Source organism: Crocuta crocuta, unplaced genomic scaffold (genome assembly GCF_008692635.1).
Source record: "Crocuta crocuta isolate KB4526 unplaced genomic scaffold, BGI_CrCroc_1.0 scaffold67, whole genome shotgun sequence".
Lineage (NCBI taxonomy): Eukaryota > Metazoa > Chordata > Mammalia > Carnivora > Hyaenidae > Crocuta > Crocuta crocuta.
The window spans coordinates 2,466,407-2,492,805 of NW_027531896.1; the positions used below are offsets into that span (position 1 = coordinate 2,466,407).

The 26,399-nt window shown below is 49.7% G+C and overlaps 1 protein-coding gene across 2 annotated transcripts in view; it reads left to right on the top strand.

Moving 5' to 3' along the window:
* The window catches only part of MALL (mal, T cell differentiation protein like), a 26,300-nt gene extending 3,617 nt beyond the window's left edge, over window positions 1-22,683 (top strand). The window contains exons 2-4 of one of the 2 annotated variants that reach the window (XM_077773504.1): window positions 16,261-16,428; window positions 19,316-19,438; window positions 22,621-22,683. In XM_077773504.1, the coding sequence (XP_077629630.1) occupies window positions 16,261-16,428; window positions 19,316-19,438; window positions 22,621-22,683 (354 nt within the window). The remainder of the gene's footprint in view (window positions 1-16,260; window positions 16,429-19,315; window positions 19,439-22,620) is intronic. The other variant, XM_077773505.1, reaches the window with a different exon arrangement.
* Window positions 22,684-26,399: the final 3,716 nt, after the last annotated feature.

Below are 26,399 nucleotides of genomic sequence, written 5' to 3' on the forward strand. Positions count from 1 at the left end.
AGTCTCGGGCTCCTTTGCAGTCACGACAATGACAAACTAGGGTGGCATAAATTCCAAGAGAATTTTCCGTGTTCCCTACCAGCTCTACTGCCGGAGGTTGCTCTTACAAGCCTTTGCCTATGTTGCTTTATCTTAGACTCTTTAACATTAAAATGCACATTTTAAAAACATTTATTTGGCAGTAGTTAGAGATACATAGGCAGTTACAGATAGAGCTCAGAGAGGTCTCCCCCAGCTCCCCCCGGAGATTTACATCCTTTGTAGCACTGACCCCATCAAACCCAGGTAAACGATGTTGGTAAAATGCGTCCACGCTTCTGAGTCTTCTTCTCACATGTGGATTCATGTCACCACCACAACCAAGATACAAAACTGCTCCATCACCAGAGATCTTCCTCCCGCTTCCTTTTTATAGTCCTCCCACCGCCACCCCGTCCTCCCTCGCCACTGCCCCCCCAGAACCCCTGGAAACCACTAATTCTATTCTATAATTTTGTTATTTATAGAAAGTTACAGGGGCACCTGGGTGGCTCAGTTAGTTACGCGTCCGACTTTGGCTTAGGTCATGATCTCACAGTTCGTGGGTTCGAGCCCCATGTTGGGCTCTGTACTGACAGCTCAAAGCCTGGAGCCTGCCTTGAATTCTGCGTCTCCCTGTCTCTGTCCCTCCCCTGTTTGTGCTCTGTCTCTCTCTCTCTCCAAATAAATCATCATTAAAAAAAAGAAAAAAAGAAAGCTATGCAAATAAATGGAGCCATGGACCATGTGGCCTCTTCCATGCAGCGCGACCCCCGTGAGGTGCACCCGGGTTGCGGAGTGTGTGCCAATCATTCCTTCCTGTGGCTGGTCGAAGTACTCCAGGGCAGAGATGTGCTGCGGTTCCTTTAACCATTGGCCCATGGAGAACCATTGTGGCTGCTTGCTTACAGTGTTTAGCTATTCTGAATAAAGCCGTATGAACGTTCACATGCAGGGGTGGGTGTTGTCTTCACCTCTCGGGGAGAATGCCCCAGTGTGACTGTGGGTTGTACAATGAGCGCGTGCTTACTTTCATTAAGAAACTGACGAACTATGTTCCGGAGTGCCTGTACCATTTTACATCCCCACCAGCGACGGAGGAGCTTTTTTTTTTTTTTGAGATTTTTAACCTTAAAATTCGCGTTGTGTTCGGTTTACCGTTGAATTCAGATTTCCCATGTGAAAACAATATCAGTTTCAAAACGTGATCTTCAAGTGCGAATCAGTGCATGTCAAGCTGAGGACGGACATGGTGTACTCCGCCTGTCTTTCATTCAGAGAGTGTGTGAGCCTGCTGGTGCCAAAGCTGGGTGGGGCTGGTGACCGGGTGACTCACAGCACCCCACACCCCAGCACCCCCCAACCCGTGATCCAGGCCCAGCTCTTCAGCGCACACATATTGGGGGGCGGGAGGGGTGGGGGAGCTGATTACCTGATTACCTGCCTGGATGTGAGTTGACTCATCAACTTTTTTACAAGATGACAGGGGGATGCCAGGAGCTGACCCAGGTGACTACAACCCAGGGAGGATTCTCGGAAACAGAGTCCAAGGAAGTCTTTTCACTAGTTAACTTAATTGATTCCATGTTTAACTAATTAAAAAAGAAACAGCTAAGAAGATTTCTAGAGTCAGCCAGTTAAAACATGAAACAATTTGGACACACTGGTGTTTGATGTTTCCAGCTCCTTAATTTGCCTGCACTGTGGCCAGAGGGAAATACTGTGATGCCCCTAGAAGCTCATTCCAGAATCTTCCAGCTGAGGAAGCTCACCTTTATGTCTTGCTTAAATTAAATCCTCAGCTTTACAGTAATTTCAGCCTGCCTCTTCTTTCAGCCTGCTTATATGTAAAAGCTTGTCTGAAAACTTCCTGACCCCCCCAAGCAATCTCTGGTCTCCTGTGCGGACTGAAGTTACTGCGGAGGCTGAGAGGAGGAATCAGGGCTCACATCGGGCCTGGCTCAGGGCAGGTGCCCTCCCCTTCTGTCATGACATCCCCTTACAGCTGAGTTTTCAAAGGGAGAAATTCTTTCTCTTGTTTTTCTGTGCTTCCCTTTCAATTCTGCGTGCTGTGAGGAGAATTTACCCAAAAGTGAGCTCAGTTTACCCATCTTATTTCATCTTTTTCGCCTCCGTCCCTCCCTTCACTCCCTGCCTCACCACCATGTGGCCTCCCCCAACCTGCTCCTGCAGGAGGAAGGAGCTAACGACCTCCATGCCCAGGGTGCCACTGACGCCCACCATAATGCCCCAGGATGCCCCCTGCAAGGGAGAACCCGGGATGGGGAAGGAGGATTACGGAGTGGGGCTGGGGCAGAGCCAGGCCCTGGGAGGGAAGGACGGGAGGGGCAACGTGGGAAGTGGTCGATGTCAACCTCCCTGCGTTGCCTAGACCCGCTTTAGCCTCTCTGGGCCGGTCCCACCCTTACTCTGGAGGCCCCCAGTGTGGTCAGGTTTTGTAAAATAGAGTCATTCATAACAAGGCGGAGAGCCTGGCTGTGCGACTTAATAGCTGCGAGACCCTGAGCAGATCACTTAACCACTCTGAGCCTCAACAATGGAGAAAGTAACCATAAAGATCTCCTAAGACAGTTCTGGGGGTTCAATAAGGACATTCACAGAAGACAACAGCACATTGCAACCGCTCCAGAAATGTGAGCCCCTGTGTTTTATTGTCGTTTGTCATCTGGACCTCTTAGTAGATGCTAAGTCTCTTGTGAGAAACTTCCAGCTGTGAACCAACAGCTATTTACTGAGATGTTACCTTGCTAAGAAGGTATTAACAAAGGGGGTAAGGGAAGTGAGGAACCCTGTCTTGAAGGAGTCATGCATGAATATGGGGAGCACACCCCAGGATAGGAAAGAGAGACAAGCCAGGGTGCACAGCCCCCATTGCCAAAGGCTGTAGGAACTAGGTAGCTGTCAGGATGCATTGACTCAAGGCAGGGGCTTGGCATTCTAGAAGGGACTGGATTGAGGGATTAGATGTTCGCTTGTTCAGACAACTGTGAACTTCCCTTGGCCAGGAGGTTAACAAATAAATACATGCCATCAAACTGTAAGGAAAGAGGGGACAGCCACCGTTCAAGGCCATGTAGTCACTCCACAAGTATTTATTGAGCACCCACTCTGTGCCAGGCATGGGCGTGTAAAGATGACAAAGGCAGACGTGACCCCTGCCTTCTAGAGTCTGATGCCTATCGGGGCAGAGGGAGACGAGCCAAGGAGCCCGATAAATGGAGCTTTGCTGTCAGGGTGCAGGAAGAAGCAAAAGCCATAGTAGGTACTGCACACAGAGGGGATTCGATACAGGGAATTGTTTATGCAGTTGTTGCAAAGCTGAATGGGCAGAAGGGAGATGCTGAGGCAGCCAGAAATAAGCGTCCGAGGTGGCTGGAGTCCGGAGAGGGTGGCCAGTGCTCGGACATCCAGAGGAAAGCCCGCCCGGCTGGCCCCCGGGCCTTTGAGGAGGGGCACGGGGACCTCGGGGTCGGAGCCAACTGCTGCTGCTGCTGCCAGAGTGACAGTGACAGGACCCAGACCACCCTCCTCCTCTCCCAGGTCCCCTCCAGGCCCCTGCCATAACCTAGCGAAACTCCAGCTTCTAAGGGGGGCTGGGCATTGTGGCCTGCAGATTCCAGCCCACATCACAGAGCAGACCCCAGAAGGGCGGGCTTGAGCCGAGAGACCCTCGGAACTAACTGGCCTGGTCCACATCTGCACACTCCCTTCTGCCCAAATCGGGAATTGCCCTGACTGTCCGGCCAGCTCTGAACCGGTGGCCTCCCTCAATTCAGACAAGACAGGCACCAAGCCAGCTGCCGGAAGGTCAGTCCACCCGGACGATTTCACTGAACTAACAGGTGTTCTGAAGGAAATAACTGGGTCCTCCTGCAGAGAGTAGCAGGGCGCATTCTGACCTGCTGGAATGCAGGGAGCCCCAGATAAGAAGTCTCACCAATGAGAAGTGCCCCTCCTGCTGCCAGCGCCCTCCCAGGAGCTCTTTGCCTAGAGAACTTTCCCCTGGGGCACGGCAGACCTGTGGGAGGCAGGAGAGGTTCTTGGAGTATTGGCCAGATTGGCAGGTGGCAGGAAGCAGGCCCGAGTAGGGAAGGGTGGAGGGGCCCACACCAGGGTTCCCTGGCCTTTACCTGTCTCTTCTCTGCCAGCCCCTCCTTTGCCTCGTCCAGTACCTGCCTGCCAGCCCCGCCCCTCGGACGTCACCGCGTGGTCAGACCTTCCTCAAACTGGCCAGAATTGATGTCTGCTTGGGGCCTACACAGAGCTTGCAACAGAGCCAGCCTATAACCCAGGGTCCACAGCCTTTGAGACGCAGTCCCCGCCCTCCCGCCTCAAGCCATACGTAGAAGGTTCCAGGTGGGTCTGAGAGGAGGGCCAGATATCATAGGTTTGGGACCCCAGAGTCTTCTGACCTGTATCAAAAAAGCCCCACTGCGCTCCCCACCTTGTAGAGAATCTCCAAGCTTTGCCTTTTCTGCTTTCCAAGCTGCTCACAGCCCATCCCGCCCCCCATGCCCATCTGGACCTTCTCTCTGCCCAGGTGATGCTGGACTGATGTGGGAGGGCATGGTGCATCTATTTGAACATCATCCTCTCTGACAGCACATTTTTGTATAGTCCTTCCTACGAGCTGGGGACGGCGGTGGTGGTGAAGGCAGAGGGGGTGGGAGAACATCCCAGGGAGTCCCCTCTGCTCTCTGAGGGAAGATGCTCCCGATCTGGACAATTTCTAGGGCCGGTGAGGTAATGGAGCAGGAAACGGGTGGGGATGGAACAAATGGGTGTCTGTCCCCATTCTGTCCCGGCTCTGGCAGAAATGCCAGTCTGTGGTTGGGCCACAGTGGCAAGCCCAGAAGGTGTCGGCTGGTGCCACCTGCATGGTAATCAGGCCCAGGGAGACGACACTGAGCAGCTAGGGAGTGGAGGGTCCAGCGACCCACCTCCTGTCTCCTCTTCAAGTCAGCAGCATGTACAGAACACCTGCTTTATTCAGGCTCCGTGCCCCCCACTGGGGACACAAAAACCACAGGGCAGAGTCCTGTATCCAGGAGCCCGGGGCCTGGGGAAGAGGCAGTGAAGAGAGAAAATAACCATGAGGGAGGTCACTCCTCATGACGCACTGGGGGCTTGACAGTCAAGAGTGGCTTCCTGGAGGAGGTGACCCTGGTCTGGGTCCTGCTCTCAGAGGTCTGGTCACAGACAGGTGGAGGAGGGGGAGCTGAGCAGGATTCAACCAGGACTAGAGTGAATAGCGATATCACTAGGGGTCCTCGGTGCCTGACAAAGAACAGGATCACGGTCATTGGACACATAATATCTGTGGGTTCCCGAGGGAAGGAGGAGGCGGGGAACCTCCCCTGAGCCCGACTCCTGGGCTCATCACTGACTTTCTGGTAACATGTGAAGGCACATGAGGCTCACACCATAGTGGGAGCCAAAGAGAAAGAGACTGAGGTTGGAGGAAGCCTGTCCACCAGGCCACCTTGGGGTGTGGGATGCATTTATTGGCTTTTACATCTTTTCCTGGACTTTCTAACTTTTCTAAGGTTAAAACAAGTTTTTTTAAAAAAGGAGGGTAAAAACCATTTTTGTCCTAAAAGTGCTTCTTTGGTTTTTTTGTTTCTTTTTTCACAAGAGACAAGAAGGAAACGCTCTTTAGACTTTGAATGGAGAAGAGTGTTTTTATTATCCTACTTTATGTAAATCTGTCCTGCTCAGTCAATAAAAAGTTGGGTCATTGGGGGGTGCCTCGGTCTGAATGGGTGGGTGCGGCCCCTGGGGAGGAAGCCAGGAGGGAGGGGAGGAAGGCGGAGGAGGCCCTCTGACTCACCAGCCCCTCCCGCGCTGCGGCATCCTGCCTCTCCCGGGCACACACCCCAAGGTAGGAGCAGCCTTTCCCTGGCCAGCGGCCAGCCCCTCCTTTGCCTTGTGGGTACCAAGGCCTCCCTCTATGACTTCTTCTGCCGGGAGCGGTGGTGGCTGGAGCTCTGGCCAGCACTATTGTTCCTGGAGTGGACCGGATAAGACATGGGTCCTCGCGGACGCCAAGGGGCCTGGGCCACCATTTCCTGCTACCCTTAAAGCCGCAGAGAAAACTCTCACTCTAAATCAGGAGGTAGTGACTCGGTGTTTGGAAGTGTCCTAGGGTAAATCGTGGACGCTTCCATATAATGCTAGCTGTGTGCGGGCCCTGGATTCCAGTCCAGGCCTGGCGCACTCCCATGAGTAGCTTTGGGAGAGTCACTTGGCCTCTCCAAACTGGTTTCCTCCCCTGAACAAAGGAGGTAATGATTCTCGTTCAGAAGCTTCGCAGGCTGGCAGGCCCCAAACGGGAGCCGCCCCGTGGGCAGTAGACAGCGCCCGCATGGGCACTGGGGTGTCCAAGCTGGATGAGGACTGCCCTGGTGGCCTAGAGGAGGCCGGCACCACCAGCTGTATCCACCCTGGCTCATCCACACTGAGTTCTGGTCACTGCAGATAATGGGACACTCCAGGGCCCCGCCCACCTGTCCCACCCAGGGGTTCTGTCAGCTTCGTTCCCCTTCCCTTCCCCTCCCAGGCTCACACTGCCCACTTGGGCCCCAGTGCGGCCCCTAGGCCCCCGATGGGCTCCTGCTACGGCAGCCTTGCTGTGGGCCCACATCAGGCATGTCTTTGCCCTGGCCAGGGCCACGGAGGAAAGGACTGTGGGAAGGGGTGCACACCAGCACAGGCAGAGGCCCTTGGCTACAGGAAGGAAGGCATTCTAGAGCCAAGGTTTCCGCACACCGAGTGTGGCCCACAAAAGAGAGATACTTTTATGGCAACCTGGTACACGTGTGTGCATGCGTGCACATGTGGTGTGTTATGTGTGTGTGCAATGAAACAACAGATTCAGAGCACTGTTTCCCTTTCCCATGGGTAATGCACTCCTGTTTGCTAGTCCAGCCCTACTTAATCTTTTAATGTCGTTGGTGATGAACTAAGTGGTTTTCCCCACCCATGAATGAATCTGAGCCCACAATTGGAAACCCCAGGGCTGGGGGGGCGCTGACAGAGGCTCAGCGAAGCTGGCCCAGAGCAGCGGGGAGAGTGAGGCAGGCTGGACTTGCTGGGCCACTGCCCAAGTTTGGTCTGGGGGTCTCGGGGAGCCAACAGGGCATTCTAAGAGGGGGGTGAGGACCCAGGCACCCCAGGTGGTCCTCAGCAGTGCTGTGACAAGGGCTGTCGCCAGCTCAGACTGGCTTGAACAGCAGGAAACTGTGTCACGTTCTGGGAAGTCCAGACCTCGGCCAGCTCTACCTCTGGGCTTATTCTTTGGCAGCATAGCTGTGTCACCAGGGCCCTAGCTGCGTCTCTCCACCTCAGTCCTCTTCCATTTCCTAGGTCCAGGCCCAAGCCAAGACACAGCAATGGCCAGAGCAAGAATGAGACTGTCTTGTCTCAGTCTCCTTAGGCAGGAAGAACCCCTTCCCAGGAATCCCCTGAAGTCTTCTCCCTGGAAGGGCCAGACTCGGTCACACCAATGTCGCAGCCTGGGCATGTGATGAGCCCAGTGAATGTTAGGAAATCACCAGCAACATCCCCTCCCTGCCCATATCTCCTACCAGTAAGCCCAGTTGGGGAATTGAAGGAAACAATTGAAACGAAGACCACGGTCTCTGCAACACGACTTCCTGTGGCATTACCTGTAATGGCGAAAGCTGGAGACATCCAACATGCAGGCGCAGGGGTCTAACTGAGTAAATGACGTTTGTCAGCTTGATGGGGTATAATTGTGGGATCGAAAAGTACAGTCAGTCCTCATTACCAGAGTCTCTATCTGCAAACTTACCTATTCTCTACAATTTATTTGCAGTCCCCAAATCAATACTCAGAGCACTCTCATGGTTACTGCTGGGCCTGTGCAGAGCAGCAAAAAGTTTGGGGTGTCTCATGTGCATGTTCCCCCCACCCCCTGAGGCTGAACAAGACGATACCCTCTGCCTTCTTGTCTCAGCTCTCATCCTGTAAACAAGCGTCCTTTCCAAAGTCTGTTTGGGGCCACGTCTTTCATGTCTTGGTGCTTTTTGTTGGTGATTTTGCTGTTTAAAATAGCCCCTCAGTTCCTGCTAAAGTGCTGTGTCTAGGGTTTCAGCATGAGAAGCCTGTGGCTTGCCTTTCATAGACAATACATGTTAGACAAGCTCATAGTGCCGTTGGCCACGAGTTCAGTGTTAATGAATCAACAGCATGTACTAAATAAGGTGTCTTTATACAGACACACACCTTTATGTTAGGTTGAAACACCTGAAATAAAGGTACGTGTTGATCAGTTGATGAAAATATTGTGACCAGAGGTTTTGCAGGAACATAACACCCATTTCCCCTGGGAACAAATGGCTCCGTGTTCACAGATCCAGTGCTCAGGCCGGCTGAAGAGAACTACCTTGAGTAACAAGAATCATTTGTATTATCAAGCCGTGTAGCACAATCCAAAAATATATAAAGAATACAAAACGTATGTCCATCATGATTTACAACGTTATAGAAAATACGTGTACGTGAACACTAGGGCTGGAAGGGAACCTAATATATCAAAACATTCCTTTACAGTTAGCATCATTTTTATAATCGATTTAAAATCTTAGGATTGAAAAATAATAACAGCTCTCCTTCCTGCCATGTGGGTTTGGTTTGAGCCATTTCAGCTGCCCTGGAGTGAAGGCATTTTGAGTTGACAACATCATCCCCCAACCCCAGGGACGGACACGTGCTCCAGCACAAACACAGTGGCACAAACACAGTGGATCTGTTTGAAGGAGCATTTTGCACCAGAATAATGGGGTCCGAAGCACAACCCCAAGATGAGTTTCATCTTATTTTTTCCCCTTTAAAGAACATGCGTCTGATAGCTGCACATGGCAGCACTATTCACAACAGCCAAAAAGAGGAAGCAGCCCAAGCGTCCGTCAATGGAGGAACAGATGAGCATATAGATAGATAGATATAGATATATAGATAGATATAGATATAGATATATAGATATATATGTGGCATGTCCACGTAACAGAGTATTATTCAGTCTTTAAAAAGGAAGGAACATCTGACACAGGCCACAACGTGGATTAACCCTGAGGCCATTATGCTCCATGAAATGAGCCAGTCACAAAAAGACAAATCCCATATGATTTCACTCACATGATGTCCTTAGAGTAACCAGATTCACAGAAACAAAAGATTGGGACAGGGATGGGGAGGAGGAGAGAGTTAGTGTGGAACAGGTACAGTGTTTCAGTTTTGCGAGATGAAAAGCGTTGTAAATGTGGATGGTGGTCATGGTCGCACAACACCGTGAATGCACTTAGTACCACCGAATTGTACCAGTTAAAAATGGTTAAGATGGTAAATGTTGTTCTGTGTATTTCATAGAATTTCTTTTTTTTTTTTTTAATGGTTACTTGTTTTTGAGAGAGAGAGAGACAGAGCGTGAGCAGGGAAGGAACAGAGAGAGGGAGACACAGAATCCGAAGCAGGCTCCAGGCTCTGAGCTGTCAGCACGGAGCCCGACACGGGGCTCACACGAACTGTGAGACCACGAACTGAACCAAAGTCAGATGCTTAACCAATTGAGGCCACCCAGGTGCCCCTATACAATTTTCTAAAAATTTTCTACAATGGCCATGAGACGCTGGACTTAGAGCTTGTGGGCCAGGGGTTCCTGAATGTGAGGGACTATGGATTACCTCATCTTGAGGGAGTCTCCTGGGAGGCTGGGTTCCCACAGTGGGAAATGCTAGAGCTTGTCCTTCACGGAGTCTCTCCCTCCCACCACCCCCCCCACCCTGGGCCATCAGTGGGACCAGGAGCCCCCAGCTCACTTGGCACCATTGACCTCCTGGGCCTCACTGTCTTCATTTGGGCCTTGTCCTCCAGCCTGAAGTTTCTGAGGCTTTGCGGTGGAGCCTGCATTCCCCCAAGTCCCAGGGAAGGGACGGAGAGGCAGGGCTTCATGAAAATTAAGACAAGTGGTAAGCAAAGGAATGGGCGTCGGTGGTGAGCCCCGCCATGCTGAGATAGTGCCCAGCTATGCAGAAAAACCTGCCAGCAAGCACTGCCCCAGTGCCCCTCCCTGGTTCTCACCCCCTGGCTGCCCCGCCCGAGCCCACACCTCCTGCCTCACGGCAGTCCTGCAGCCTTTTGACTCCTCCTTTGCCTTTCACATGGGGTCATCTCCAGGGCGTCATCTTCAGAACCTCTCAGTGCCTGAAGCTCACCTGCTCTGCCCATCAGAGACCTCAGCTCCCAGTGGCTCTATTTGGGTGGACAGTCCATCCTCCCCAAAGAACAGGTGGTGCTCCTATCTCTTCCATCCAAAAGTCTTGACCTTTGAAGCCAGCCGCCATCATCCGGCACAGCACCTTCTTCCTTTCTTTGTAAATATAATTTTTTTTAAATCTGTCTCAACGTTCAAAACCCTGTCAAGCAGTTCTCCTGAGAGCCTGGGGCACTGATTGGTTTATGGGGTCTCATTCCAGAAATATTCTGTGCATCTGCAAACAAATGCACACACACACACACACACACACACACATATTTTCTTCCTTTTCAACAAAACCATAGCACACTGGGCATGACGGTCTGTGCCTCATACAGTTCTTAGAACTTGTTCTATTTGGCACATAAAGATTTTTTTCATTCTTTTTGAAGCTGCTGAGACATAATTCCACTGTGCAGACATAATTGCTTTGACTGGTCCTCTCTGGGTGCACATTTAGGATGTATCTTATCTTTTCCGTAACCAGCAAGGCTCCAATAAACAACCTTGTACTTTCAACAATTTGTTCCTGTGCATTATTTATAGGACAGATTCGAAAAAGCGAAATTATTAGATCAAACAATACGTGTATTTAATGTTTTGGTTGATATTGTCAAAAGAATACAGCAGTTGATGGCACTGTTACTTAGCCTGAAGATGCTCAGAGCCCAACTTCGCCGCCGCAGACCTGGAATCAGCATTTCTCCCAGATGCCAATCTGAGTGAGGCTCCTCCTTTTCTATATTCTAGTGTTTTAACCAGCTCTCTACACACGAGGGAGCTATTCCCCATGCTCAAAGGAGAAATAAGCGACCAAACTTACTGTTTCCCTCCATCCTACCATAACAGATCTCTTCAGATTTTGGTTCAGCCTTTGCAGAATGCATAGATGAGTAGCCAGTGTGTGTTCATAAGAAACAGACTCTGAGCAAAGCTGTACTTGAAATACACTCGTTCACAATATTTTACTATAATCAAATATTCTTCCAGTTTGAGGGCCAGCCCCAAACATCTAAAAATATCTCCTGCTCTTGGGAAATACAAAATGAAGGTTAAAATAAGAGAGCAGTTTAGCCTGCCAAGAAAATTTGGAAAGCTAAATACAGATTTAAAAAAAAAGTAAAGACAAATACTCGAAACTGGCTTACCTATAAAGAATCCAATCTAGACCGCTGGAGGCAGAAACGAGGTAACAAATACTGGGTTTAAATTCACCTGGAGTTTGTCCTTGGCCCTGGTCCTTTCTTCTGTCCAGGAGGTAGAGGGTGTGAAAATAAAACATAACATTCCTCTGCGTAACATTGATTACGCAACGCTTAAGCTGTTTCAAGAAGCAATTTGAATAGATACCCAAGCACTCAGAGGCCCCTGTGCTCAGGGGCAAACTGGTTGTCAGAAGAGATCCAGAGCTGTCCTACCCCACATCGCGTGTGACCTCAGGTCTCAGTCCCCTCCAATACGGCACCACCTCACACACTGTGGTGAGAGCTTAGTGTGATGTGTGAATGATGTGTATCTGGCAGTGTCGGCCCAGGGCACCCGCTGATGGCAGGAGGGGGCAGGGGCGGGCCCCTCTGCAGGCACTGGTAGGCACAGTGGGGCTGAGGCATCCTGGCACACCGCCCAGGTCTGGCAGAGGTGAACTGGCAATAAGCAGTGGCAGGTATGAAGTGGCAGTTCTCTGGTCTCAGAAAGTCCAAGGAGTCAGAATTGCTGTATAGACTAAATGAGGCTGTCTAAGCAAATGCATATTATAAACTGTAAAGCACCTGACTGAACATGAAGTGTCATCATTGATTCATTCTGAAGAATGTTCTTTGACTCCATCCCCACCCACTGTGTATTAGGCCCCCTGCTGGGCACCAGGAATACAGCGGTTAATGGCACACACCATGCTCTGCCTTCTGAGGTCTGAAGTGGGTCTAAAATTTTACAAGTTCTAGGGGTGCCTGGGTGGCTCATCTGGTTAAGCGTCCGACTTCGGCTCAGGTCATGATCTCACGGTTTGTGGGTTCAAGCCCCGTGTCGCGCTCTGTGCTGACAGCTAGCTCAGAGCCTGGAGCCTGCTTCAGATTCTGTGTCTTCCTCTCTCTCTGATCCTCCCCTGCTCATGCTGTCTCTCTCTCTCTCTCTCTCTCTCAGAAATAAGTTTTTTTAAAAAAACTTTACAAGTTCTGGTGCGGTCACTAAATCCCACATGCCATCCCCACTAGTAGCTAGCATTGTTTGGGTGTTGACTGGGTGCCGGCGTTTTTATGCGCTTCCCAAGTCTTGGTGCAGAGAATGCTTACCAGGTACCCCAAAGCACCTGCAGACCCCTGTCACTGAAATCGACATGCAAGAGCCCAGCTGAAGGGGGACAGCAGCTTCTGTCCCTCAACACCCCGTCTTCAGGACAAGCTAGCCAACTCACTCACAGGCAGTCCCGGGCTCAACCTAAGATTTCCAAAATTCATGTGGACACTGACTGTTGAGATCTGGGGAAATGTGCTCCCAGAGCTGGTCTTTACATGAAGGCGATGCTTCTGAATGTGCCGTCCAGCCCAGTAAGAGCCTTGCGGTCACCTTCCTAATCTATTTTGGCTTCTCACCTCCTGTTCCTTTTCTCTCCTTAAGAGCTCGTAAATTCTCTATAAATCCAAAAGTGCTTTTCCTCTCCAGAATAACAGCAGCGGAAGCTGTGTCAGGGATAGTTGGCATATCCATGTCTATGTTTTGCTTATTGGTAAGGTGAGTACTGCTAGTCGCAGGAAGCCAGGGATATGTTATGAAAATCAGAATTGAAAGTTGCATATCTTTCAGCTGACCTAGAAAGAAATAACTGGACTTGTTTAATCCAGAAGTTCTCTAATAGCATCATTCAGAAGTAAGCTACCCCCACAGTCGTTCACAACCAAAATTCATCAAACATAGGAGGAAAAAAATGAACAGGAATGAAAGTTAACAGAAGCCACAAACTGCAGAATCAGTCACCAAGACTGAGAAAATGGAATTTCAGATATCGAATATGAAATTAATGCCAAGGAAAAGTAGTACAAAGATACCCATGCTTCAACACAAACTGCTGAACACCAAAGACAGAAGACTCCCAAAGCCGCCAGATACCAAAGACAGAGTCCTACAGGTGAACAGCAGTACAATGGACAGCATCAACAACGGCAGCTGGAATATAATGGAATAATATAGAAAGAGGTAGAACACAGTGAGAAAATATCTTAGAAGGGTGGAGAGGAAATAATTGTCAGGGGGACAAATAAGGACATTTTCTGACAAATCAAACTGACTACTACCAACTGACCCAAAGAAACTACTAATGATTGTACTGCAGGAAGAAAGAAAGTGATCCCAGAAGGAATTTATCTTCATGACTCAAGGTAAGGAAGGATTTCTTAAAAATGACCAAAGAAGCACAATCTATAAAGGAAAAGGTGACCATAGTCAATTACATTAAAATTATGAACTCAGTTCATTAAAAGGCATCATAAAATGTGTGAAACACATGCTGGAGGAATATATTTGCAATAATTCTAACAGCCAACAAGATCTACACTATTAGAATTACTATGAATCAGTAAGAAAAAGGCAAACCCACAAGAAATTTGGAACCAATAAAAAACAATTAAAAATTTTACAAAAGATGAAATGTATGAAAGTAATCTTATTTGTAATCATAAAAATTAAAACCTAATGAGACCCCTAGAAGATTCCAAGGAATCTACCAAACAACTTCTCCCAATAAGCAAATTTAGCAATGTGTGGGATACAATGTTAGCACGCAAAACAAACAATCATGTTTGTATATACTAGCATTGAACAACTGGAAAATGAAATTTTTATTTTTTAAGTTTATTTATTTATTTTGAGAGTGAGAGAAAGAGAGTGCATGCAAGCAGAGAGAGAGAATCCCAAATATGCTCCAGCTGTTGGTCCAGAGCCCAATGCAGAGCTTAATCCCACAAACCACAAGATCATGATGTGAGCTGAAGTCCAAGAGCAGACACTTAACTGACTGTGCCACCCAGGCACCCCAGGAAATGAAATTTTTAAAAAGCAATACTATTTATAATAGCTACACATACACACACACACACACACACACACAAATACAAGGCATAAATATAAAGAAATGTGTATGGTATCTGTATGCTAAAAACTATGAAATATTGATAAAAGAAGACATAGAAACATCTCAGTAATTGGAGAGGTATACCATGTTCATGGATTGGAAAATTCATCATAGTAAAGATGTCAGTTCTCCAAATTGATCCATAAATTTAACACAAAGTCTCAGAAGATGGGTATTGTAGATATTGACAATCTACTTCAAGAATTTGTGTGGAAGGCAACAGAACTAGGGAAAGGGATGTGTTATCTCCTGAGATGGGCAGAAATGTGAGCCACCTGCACTGATAACTCTTTTTGATTACTGTATCTTTATACAAAGTTTTAAAATCTAGTAGTATGATTCTTCCATACCTCAAATCTAGGATCCATCCTTGGCTCCCTCTCATCATTCCAAATCTCCAGTGGTCTCATAGTCCAATACATTCTTTTCTTTAAAAACTATTTTTTATTACTTTATAAAAGAAAAAAATGCCCACTATGCAGTACAAGAAGTAGAACATTATCACTTGGTATGCTCATTCCCAAGCCCATCACTCTCTCTCTCAGAAGGGTCATTCTCAGAAGGTGCAGAAGAGAGTGGGTTCTGAGGGAATTGGGAGGTGGCAGTGAGTTCAGACTTTGTATCTGTTGGATTTGGGGATCTTGAGGGGGCAAACCTAGGACTGGGTTGGGGCCAATGAGATGCTCACGGTGCAAAATTTAATAAGACACTCACTCTCAGATCCTGCATGTACAGAGTTGGCCTCTGCCATGGAACATCTGAGTAGAGACATCCAGTGGCAAGTGGATTTGTGGGACTGAGGCCTGGGATCACCAACCTATACGATGCTTAGAAGCACAGATTTAACAGGAGTGAGGAGAAAGAGAACCAAGGAGCCTCGCAAGGACATCCTAAAGAGAACCCAGGGAGGAGAGGAACACAGAAACTCTGAGAAAAACCAACAGCAAAACCACATGATGCTCATGTTCGCCCTTTCCCTCAGGCCTCTAACTGAACATGCTGTTTAGTAGGCATTTGGTTCTTTCCCTGGGCTCACCAACATGGGTATAAACCCAGTCTAAAAGCAAACAAAGACAGAGTCCAGAGAGAACAGGGAAAAGATATGGTTTCTCCACCAAGGTGATAATAAAAGGCTGGATGGCGTTGAGAGATGATTAAACTGGAATGGTATTGCCCACCTGGTATCTGACCACAGGGTGTCAGATACTGTAACTCAGGAGCCCAAATCAAATGTACACAGGCCAGGAAGGCACTGTGAGTGAGTGAAGGGAACCAGGAGAAGTAGAGTACTATTCCACAGTGAAAGTGAGCAACAGAAAACATGCTGCACAATGGTGTGGAGTTGGGGGTGAAGGGGATGTGGTCCACTGAGGCCTCCAGGTCCTTCGTAAAGAAACAATCACAACTCATTCAGCCTACTCTGGCTTGGGAATGTGTTCAACTGTGGCTAGAACTATGGATTTCTCAAGAAATGTCTAAAATCTAATTTTTTCGTGTGAAATATCCCGTTTTAAATGTTGGCAACTTATTCAGAAATGTTTCAAAAACCATATATGTCCACACTGAGCCAAGAAGACACATCCACAGGCCAAATTGCCAAGTCCTTCTACTGGTAACCTCTGTGTTAACCACTTGAATTTTCAACAGAGTCTACTCTTAATTGGGGCCAGGCTTCCTTCCCCATTTCCCTCTTGATTCACACCTAACTTCACCTGAAGAGCTTTTAACCAAAGACAGAGGAGAAGAGAGACGCCCTGAAAAGGGAACCATGCCCAACAGAAGCAAATGAAAGCTCTTGTTTTATGGTTTTTTCTTACAGATATTTGGGTGCTGGGTCTGGATGCTGGTAGCTGCCACCCAGGTAGCAAACCCGCTGCTACAAGGATGGGTGATATATGTTTCACTCACCTCCTTTCTCATCTCCCTGATGTTCCTGTTGTCTTACTTGTTTGGATTTTACAAAAGATACGAGTCCTGGCGAGTCCTGGTAAGAACCAGAGAGGGTGACCCAGACCCCTGGGCTCCTCCTGATGTCCGTCCTGGGTATTGTGAGGGCAAAAGTCCTTCTGGGTGGGGAAGGAGAAAGGCTGGGAAGGTAAGTGACTTCATTGCTCCATGGAGGAGGTGTGGATTGTTAAAAGGGGGGATCCAGGGCGCCTGGATGGCTCAGTCGGTTAAGTGTCTGACTTTGGCTCAGGTCATGATCTCACGGTACCTGGGTTCAAGCCCCGCATCAGGCTCTGTGCTGACAGCTCAGAGCCTGGAGGCTGTTTCAGATTCTGTGTCTCCCTCTCTCTCCGATGCCCCCCTGCTCACTCTGTCTCTCTCAGAAATAAATAAAAAACATTAAATTAAAAAAGGGGGATCCCCCCAATTCCAAAAGGGTGTATATAAGTAAGACACAAAGAATGACTAATTATAATCATTTCAGATGCCAGTTGAGAAGCAGAGACCAGGGACCAGAGGCCTTTTCAGGACTGGGTCACTATGGACCCAAGACTTTTTAATCTTCCCATGTTTACAATTTTTTTAATGTTCATTTTTGAGAGAGAGAGATAGAGCACACTGGAGAGCAGGGGAGGGACGGGGGAAGAGCAGAGAGAGGAGACAGAGGATCCAAAGCAGACTCCTGACAGCAGAGAGCCCAATGTGAGGCTCAAACTCGCCAACCATGAGATCATGACCTGAGCTGAAATCAGGAGTCAGACGCTTAACTGACTAAGCCACCCAGGTGCCCCTTCCTGCATTTACTATTAAGCCAGAATGAAAGCATTCCTCTGCCACAGTAAGTTTTTCATTATATTTCCCTCCATCATCTTCCTTGTTAGGAATATACATATTCTATATAAAGCACACCCTGGTACATTTCTCTTTAAATTTTATTTATGGTTAAATCATGGGAGCAGCATTAAAGAAAATGATAGTAGGACAATCACCCCAATCCCACGGTTCTCTCACAATCACTGAGTGCATTCTCCTATATTCCTTGCAAATTTTATGTAAAATGTATATATACCATGCTGAACCAATAATTTTGAATGTCCATTCTTTTGTTAATATTATGTCATTAAATTGTTTTCATGTCACATCATCGTGATAACCATTTAAATTTTTTTCTGTATTGGGGCATCTGGATGGCTCAGTCAGTTAAGTGTCTGACTTTGGCTCAGGGCAAAGTCCTGAGTTCGAGCCCCGTGTCGGGCTAGTGTGCTGACAGCTCAGAGCCTGGAGCCTGCTTCAGACTCTATGTGTCTCCTTCTCTCTCTGTCTCTCTCTGTCTCTGTCTCTCTCTCTCTCAAATAAACACTTAAATTAAATAAAATTTTTCTGTATTGAACAATTTCAAACATATACAAAAGTAGGGAACATTATATTATGGACCCTCAAGTAACCATAACCCAGATTCCTGCACTATTAAGTGTTTACTACGCTTGCTGCACCTAGCCTTTTTTTTCTCCTGAAGAATTTTAAAGCAAATCCAAAACATGTCATTCCATTCTACACACTTCAGTTTGCCTCCAAAGAAATATGCAAACTTTTCTTACATTATCACCCTTACATAAAGTTATTAACAATAATTCCTCAGTATCTAAGACCCAGACCTTATTCAGATTGCCCCGATTATAGCTGAAATGTCTTTTTACAGTTGGCCTGTTTGATCAGGATCCTCACAGGGGCCATGCGTTGTACTTGGTAGTGATGGCTCTCGGGAAACTTTAACCGAGAATGGCTCTCCCAGCCAGTGACTTTGTTGAAGAAAGTGGGTCAGCTGTCCTACAGAAGGTCCAACATTTTGGGTTTGTCTGTTTGTTTCATGACTTGCTCCTCCAAGTCCCTGAATTGAAGATGGGTTAAACCTTTCTGGCAACATTTCATTAACTGGTTTCCAGTCATATCACATATGGTGACTGGTGGCCCCTCTTCCAATGTGACAGGCTTACCCATCAGCATTTCCCCTAATAACCTTTTTTCATCTCCTAATAAGTTTTCCTGAGTTGAATATCTCATTAAGTGTTGCAAAATGCCAATTTGCCTATGATGACATTCTTTCCAGAACTCATAACCATTTTTAATACCCAACATTTTAGTTGAGTTGAAGAAAGAACACCACTGAGCTTTTAGCATAGAGGTTCAAAAATTGTAAGCTGGAGTCAGATAAGCCTAATTCTACCGACCACCACGTGTTATTAAGCCTCAGTTTCACCATCTGTAAATTGGAGATAATAATAGCAGTAACCTTATGAAATTCGCTTTGGAAATGAAATGAGATAACATGCATATACTGATGGTTAGGACAGTGGCCAGCACGTAGTAGGTCTTCATAACGCTAAAGGTTAAGAGCATAGGCTTGGAGTTGATCTGGCCTAGGTTCAAATCATGACTCAGCTATTTATTCATTGACCTTAACCTTGAGCTTCTATTTCCTCAAACTGGCACTAATGATAAATAGTACCTACCTCGTAGTTGACAAGGCTGCATGAGATAAATGGGAAAAGGCTTAGCCTGGAGTAAGCACTCACCAAGTGTCGGCTAGTATTGAATTATTGTTGCCATTTTTTTAAAGTTGGCTCCACACCCAGCATGTAGCCCAACATGGGACTTGAACTCACGGCCCTGATATCCAGACCTGAGCTGAGATCTAGAGCTGAATGCCTAATGGACTGAGCCCAGGTGCCCCCGTTGCCATTTATTAATCCACTGTTGTTCACTGTGTGGATAGTTCATCAGAAACACTGCAAAAGAAAAAAGCAGGAGTTGAAGGAGCAGGCTTGTCTGTTTTGCTCACTCCTCCCAGCCGTCTAGTCAGAGAGGAATGTGTGCTCCTGCTGAAGTGCCCACATGACGGTGGCCGTGGCCTCTCTCTGCCTTTCCAGGACAGCCTGTACCATGGCACCACTGGCATCCTGTACATGAGTGCCGCTGTCTTACAAGCAAATGCCACCATCGTTTCTGAGACCGGGGACGTGAAGAACTACTACATAAACACCGCAGCCTCGGTGAGTGCCACACAGGACACAGAGCTGCTGTCAGGGGCACACTGCAGGGGCTTGATTCTGTCTGCTGTGCAACGGGTACCCTGAGCCTCAGGCTGAAGGGGCCTCGGAGGAAAGGAGGAAACGTGTGTGTGTATGTGTTGTGTGTGTCTGTGTGTATGTATTGTGTGTGTTGTGTGTGTCTGTATGTATTGTGTGTGTTGCATATGTGTTGTGTTGTGTGTGTGTTGTGTGTACATGTATGTATTGTGTGTGTTGTGTGTGTCTGTATGTATTGTGTGTGTTGCATATGGGTTGTATTGTGTATGTGTTGTGTGTACGTGTGTGTGTTGTGTGTGTTGCATATGTGTTGTGTGTGTACCTGTATGTGTTGTGTGTGTACGTGTGTGTGTTGTGTGTGTTGTTATGTGTGTATATGTTGTATGTGTCTGGGTGTGTATGTTTTGTGTCTCTCTGTGTTGCATACGTGTTATGTGTGTACCTATATGTGTTGTGTGTGTACATGTGTGTTTGTGTGTTGTGTGTGTCTGGGTGTGTGTATTGTGTGTGTCTGTGTGGGTGTGCACACATGCACATGTAAACAGCTGTGCACCTGCTCAGAGGGTACCAAGCCTAGGTTCAGGTGCCATGTCACCTCTTCTGCTTTTCCTACCTCAGCCTTGCTCACTTGCACAGCCACTGTTGCCCTCAGAATTTTTTTCTAAAACACAAACTGGAACATATTTCTGTCTTCCATGGGAAGAATTTCCACCGCTTGTGGAAAGGGACTCAAGTTCCTCAGCATGGCCGGACCATTCCCATGTCCTTTTATCTCAGTGACGGAAGTCCACAGGGCTAACACGTTGGCTGACAGAATCCAGGGCCAGGTGGTCCGGCCAGTCGTGGGAAGAGCGGGGCCCTCAAGACCTTAGGTCCACTAGGACCAGAGACTCAGCCAGCTCTGCTTGCCTTCCTGCTTGCTGCTGCGGCCTCTCTTCTCCCTTTGTGGAATGGCGCCCTCACCTGGCACCTCGCTCACAGCCCGCAGCTTTCTCCCCTAGTGGCCTAACCTTCCTTAATCCTACCTCCACCGCTTCTTAGAAAGGATCTAACACCCAGACTGAGTGTGAGCACAACATCGACCAGTTGCCGTGACCAGGAAGATCCAGGCCCGTGTCAGTCTGGGGACTCCTGCAAGGATCAGGTGGCAGGAGGAAGGGGAGCGTCATGGAGTGCTGTTCCCCACTGTAAGAACGGGGTGCCAGGCAAGCACTGGTGTTCCAGCCGCCCTGCCAGCCTGTCTGCCTGCTTTCCCTCCTCCTCAAACTATTTTAACTCCCTTAGACTCCCGACTCTCACAGCACCCACACACCGCCCTCCCACGGTCTGGCCCGGCACCCTCCGCCCTCCCCCCCTACCCAGCTGCGCTCTCTCCCTCAGCTGCACCCTGGCCTCCTTGCTGCTCCTCCTTACTGGCTCTCGCCTCCGCCCTGGCTCCAAATCCCTCCCCTCCTCTGCTTCTTTCTCACATGTCACCTTCTCAGGGAGGCCTGGCCTCGTCCCTCCCCAGCAGGCCCTGTATTTTCTCTGCTTTATGTTCCCCTGGGCACTTACCCCCCATCAAACCAGCTACTCTGCTGGTTTTTCCCGCTTCTTTTCTGCTTCTGCCACCAAAATGCAAGCGTCATGAGGATAGAAATCTTTGAATGTTTTGCGCACGGTTATAGCTACTGTCCTTTCTGAAGTATAGCAGGTGCTTGAAAGATATTTGCTGAATGAATGAGTGAATGAAGGGACGAGAGCAGAGTGGGGCCGACAGTGGGGCAAAGTGAGGCTGGAATGGTCCCCGGGCCTGGGAGGCCTAGAAGGGGCAGCGGCCTCCACCCTGAGAAGCCAGGACTCGCCACATGACATTAACATGACCACATCTTCCTCCTGGGACAGATCGGAGGGGAAGAGTGAGCAGAAGTGGGCACAAGAAGTCTTAGCGAGGGGGGATGGTGGCAAGGACAAGGGAGTCGTGGGCGTACCAAGAGATGGGCAGGCAGTACACGCAGATGAGTTTGGAGATGGCTCTGGACCTGGGGGAGGGGGAAGGAGGAGTCAGACTGGTTTCTGGCTTGAGCAGCGGGAGGGGGTGAAGGTCTGGAGCCCACTGGGCTCGTGAGGCTGGTGAGATCTCGGGAGTCCAGTCTGGANGGTTGAGGCCACAAGAAGTCTTAGCGAGGGGGGATGGCGGCAAGGACAAGGGAGTCGTGGGCGTACCAAGAGATGGGCAGGCAGTACACGCAGATGAGTTTGGAGATGGCTCTGGACCTGGGGGAGGGGGAAGGAGGAGTCAGACTGGTTTCTGGCTTGAGCAGCGGGAGGGGGTGAAGGTCTGGAGCCCACTGGGCTCGTGAGGCTGGTGAGATCTCGGGAGTCCAGTCTGGACCACTGAGGCCTGCAGGGGCCTCTGAAGTGTTCACGAGGAGCTCACAAGCAGGCGCTCAGGGCAGAGTCCTGGGCTACCAGGCATACCTGTGGGAGTCATCAGAGTCCAGACTGGCCTGGACAAGGGGACAGCGAGAGGGAGACAGGGTCCGGGGCAGGGATGGAGCGAGCCCGCTCTGTGCCTGGGTGTAGAAGTGCACCTGTACCGAGGAGAGCCGGAGCAGGACACCAGGAGGCTGTGGCCTCAGGATGCCCAGGGATGGCAAGCATCAAGGAGGGTGGAGTAACGGGCCGGTGGTGGCTGCGTGGCAGGGCCTGGGGTAGGCAAGGGGCCAAGTGGGGTCAGAAGACGTCACCTCCCAGCCTACAAGGGCTGAAGCCCTTAGAAGGGGTGGCGGCAATTTGTAGCAACATGGATGGAACTCGAGGGTGTTATGCTGAGTGAAATAAGTCAGGCAGAGAAGGACAGATACCGTATGTTTGCACACATAGGTGGATTAGGAGGAACTTAATGGAGGACTATGGGGGAGAAGAAGGGAAAAATAGTTGGGGAGAGGGAGGGAGGCAAACCATGAATGCTGAGAACAAACTTAGGGCTGATGGGAGTGGAGGAGAGGGGAAGGGGGGGGATGGGCATGGAGGAGGGCACTTGTGGGGATGAGCACTGGGTGTTATATGGAAACCAACTTGACAATAAACTAAGAAAAAAAATGAAGAAGGGGCGGGGGCAGCAATCTGGCCTCACTAACATGGAGCCTCCTGTCCTTTTCCAGTTTTTCGCCTTTATGACCACGCTGCTCTACATCCTCCATGCCTTCAGCATCTATTACCACTGAAGAACCATGGAGCGTGCTGCAGGGAGAAACGTCCCACTAACACCTGGACGATCGGCTCCCAAAAGTAGTTTTCAACATCCGCCATCTGGATGGTAAACAGAAGATCAACAAAAACTTCAGTGGGCTGGACAGACCAGCTTTTCAGGCTGAGTGACCAAGTCGCACTCTGGCGTATCTGTTTGGACACTGTAATTCATTATGGTGAATATGAAAAGGCCGGGGGAGGGGGTTGTTTGCTTGTTTGTTTGTTTGGCTTGGCTTTTGCCTGGGAAAGTAACTGTCTCGTCTGACAAGGAACCTCACTCTATTGGAAAACTGATATCCGAAGCCCTCGCTGCCATCGAGAATCCCAGATCTGCCATTGTCACGCCTGCTTGGGGACTCTGCCTCAGCCCCTGAGGTTCCCTAAGAGCAAGTTCACGGGAACATTCAGTCTTTGTTTTCTTAAAATTGAAATGGTGCCGTCAGTGCCTTCAGGTCTGGAGATCCACAGACCTTTGATGTTTGCATGGTTCTGCCTTTGCTTTGGAGCTGTGGTCCAAACCCCCCACCCCCACCCCGTAAGCTGACAAGGAAGAGCCACACTGAGCCCGCCCTCCACTCCCCCTTCCCTTTCCTCTCCATCTTCGTAAAAGCGAAGTTGAGGGTAGATTTGTGGGGGAAAATAAGTGACTGACTCTGCAGAATTGTTATGCAGTCAGACCTGGTAGGGGGGAAGGGAGGGGTGGGTGCAGGGGGGAAGGCGCAGGGTGCTTCTGCTTCTCCATAATCAGGCTTTCAGAAAACTGCCGGGCCGCAGGACACCTGTGCCAGAATCCCACCCCTAAGGACTAGAAGCCACCTTTCCATCAGGAAAGACCATCAGCGAAGGAAGCAGGACCATTACACGCAAGGATTCTTCTGTGCGCTTCTATCCCGCCACGTGGGACACCTCAGGAGGCCGCAAAGGACCCCCATCCCAGGGTCTGTGTTCTTCCCCATGCACCTGCTCCCCCTGCATCCCCTTGACTGGTGCCAGCAGGGCAGGGCCTGGGGCCTCATGCGGTGAAGGACACGCAAAAGGCATTTGTGATTTGGGGCCATTCTCAACGAAAAGGCTGGCGTTATACACACCGAAACACGAAATCGAGGTGCTTGTTTGCAAAGTAAACGTTTTTCAGAAGAAAGCTGTGCTCTCAGACGTATCTTCATCTGCGCGGGGGTCCAAGCCCCGGCCCTCTGTCTCCGCTCTGGGTTTCCTGACCCCGGCGAGTTGGGCTCAGCCCCGTAACTGCATGTGCTGTTTTGAAATGAAATAAATTATTATGTGAAAGGGACTAGTCTTAGCCGATTCCAGGGTTTACAGTTTAGTACCAGCTTTTATCTGCTCCTGGGGGCGGGCATGGGGGGGTACAGGGAGCCACCAAAGCGAACACTCGGGCTTCAGTATCGTTGACCACTCACTTTCTCACCACTGATATCTTGAAACGCCACCATTTATCTCTCACTTTATTGCCTGGGATGATTACTGTTCAATATTTACTGAGTAGCCATATCCAAATAAAAGTTGTTTGTACAGTAAGAAATATTGATAGTCACTTTCGTGACATTAGCAGCTGGGACCGGCCACCATCCCACACATCCATTCCATACCCGGTGGAGAGTTTGGAGGCCCAGCCCACCAGCCTTGCTTTGGGGCAGCTTCAAGGGAGGCCCAGCTCGTCTACAGGGCTTGGGGGCTCATGTCATCACAACTTTAGTAAGGACAGCTTGAGAGCACGTTCCAGAAACCAAACTCATGGCTTGGGCAAAGCTGCAGGTGCATAGCTCGGCCTGGGAGGTGAAGAGGCCTCCACAGGCAGAGTGGACCCCTTACCCAGCCCTCTGCTTCATGTTCTCACTCTTTCTGATGGAGTGCTGCCCTTCTCTCTTGCCACACTGCAAGGCACCCAACCATGACAGCCACTGGCCCTGGCCCTGATCCCCACTCCCCCGAGTTCACCAGCAGCAGCCACAGGGCCCAGCTTGCCACCACCTTCCAGCCTTGGGGGGAGGCTCTCCTGTCTGTAAAGGGTCTCCCCCCAAGCTCAGCGACTCACCAGTCCCTCTTCACTGGGTATCACGGGACCCGGGTCTCCAGAGCCAGGCACTGCCTCCAGGAGCACTCGGCCGGTCCTCCAGCCACAGATCAAATTCTTGCCCTCCCTGCTCCCAAATCTGTCACTACTATCAAAAATAAAGTCCAAGACCCTTAGGAAGTGGCTGCCCAGGCCCTGAATGCAGGTCTGACTCTGACCCCACGTCCAGCTGCTCCCCTGCCCGACCCCAGCCCGGCGCTCCTGTGTCAGAGCAGCTGCTGTGACCGGCTCTGTCCACGCGTGTTCTGGACATTCTGTCCCCTCCTCCTGGGAATACGAAGGTCCTGTCCCTCCTGTCCACATGAAAACCCTTGTTAATCTTGCAGGACACCTTTCTCATCCCCTGGAGTTAATCCCAACTCCCCTGCACCAGGGGCATGTGCAGCTGGCCACTGAGTTGCCCGGTGTGCTACAGGGCCTCCCTGACTAGACTATGAGATTTCACAGGCAGGGGTTTGGCTCTTGGGTGCTTTATCACCAGGACCTCCCCGGCCGGGCCTCACCAGCCTCAGTTCTGAGCGCTCTGCCCCACACTGTTGACAAGGATGGGGGCTTGCAAAGGCCATAGCCGGTCTGCAGGGACTGAAGGCCGAGCCCTCCCTGTCTTCATCTCCAACCCACAGTCTTATATCCTGAGCAGAAGGCCGTTCTCTGCCCGGCCCTTGACTCCCGGGCCTCCATGTGGCAGCTCAGCTCCTGCCGTCCTAGAAGCCCAGGCCAGCTCTGGTGGCCTGTGGGGCCCTGCTGCAGGCGGCACCACGTATGACCTGAGCTACCTGAGTCGGCTGCCTTGCTTCCCTCCACTCCTGGTTCTGAGTCCAGCACAGAGTAGGGCTGATGAAAGGTTTGCAGGCCCCTGTAACAGGGAGCTCTTCTGAAGCAGCTACTGAAACCTTGCCTCCAAAATGAGCCAAACTTGAGAGGCACGTAGATTTGGGAGCCAGGATGGGCAGCCATGGCCTTGAGTGTGACTGGGCAGGAGTCCTCTTTATTCTCTGCGTGGAGAACGCTGGCCTCCAGGCCGCCTCCTCCCTCGTGCCTTTATTTCCTTACAGGCACCCTAAAATGAGCAAATCAGAGAACTCTAGGTGCTGGCGAGGATGTGGAGAAACGGGCACCCTCCTACACTGTTGGTGGGAATGTAAACTGGTACAGCCCCTCTGGAAAACAGTGTGGAGGTTCCTCAGGAAACTAACAATAGAACTCCCCTATGACCCAGCAATAGCACTGCTAGGAATTTACCCAAGGGATACNTAGGAAGAAGGAAATGCAGGGGACAGTTGTCTCAAGGCCAATTCCACCGAGCAGGCTACTTGCCCCAGACCCTGAATTGGGAGATCGTGGAGGTCAGAGAGGAGAGTCCAGAGGACGCTGCTTCCGCATCTTTCTGTGAATTCAGGCAAAACGTGCCACTGTTTCAAAATATGTTCTGTCTGTAAATAGGGACGCATGGGTATCCCCACGCTATAATATCTAGGTGTAGTACATCGAGACAGAGATATGTCAAGGTGAGGTCATGCCAAGGTGAAGTTAGGTACAGGTCCTGTTAGGTTAAGGTGTGATCGTACCAAAGTGTAGAAATGTCAAGGTGCATTTATG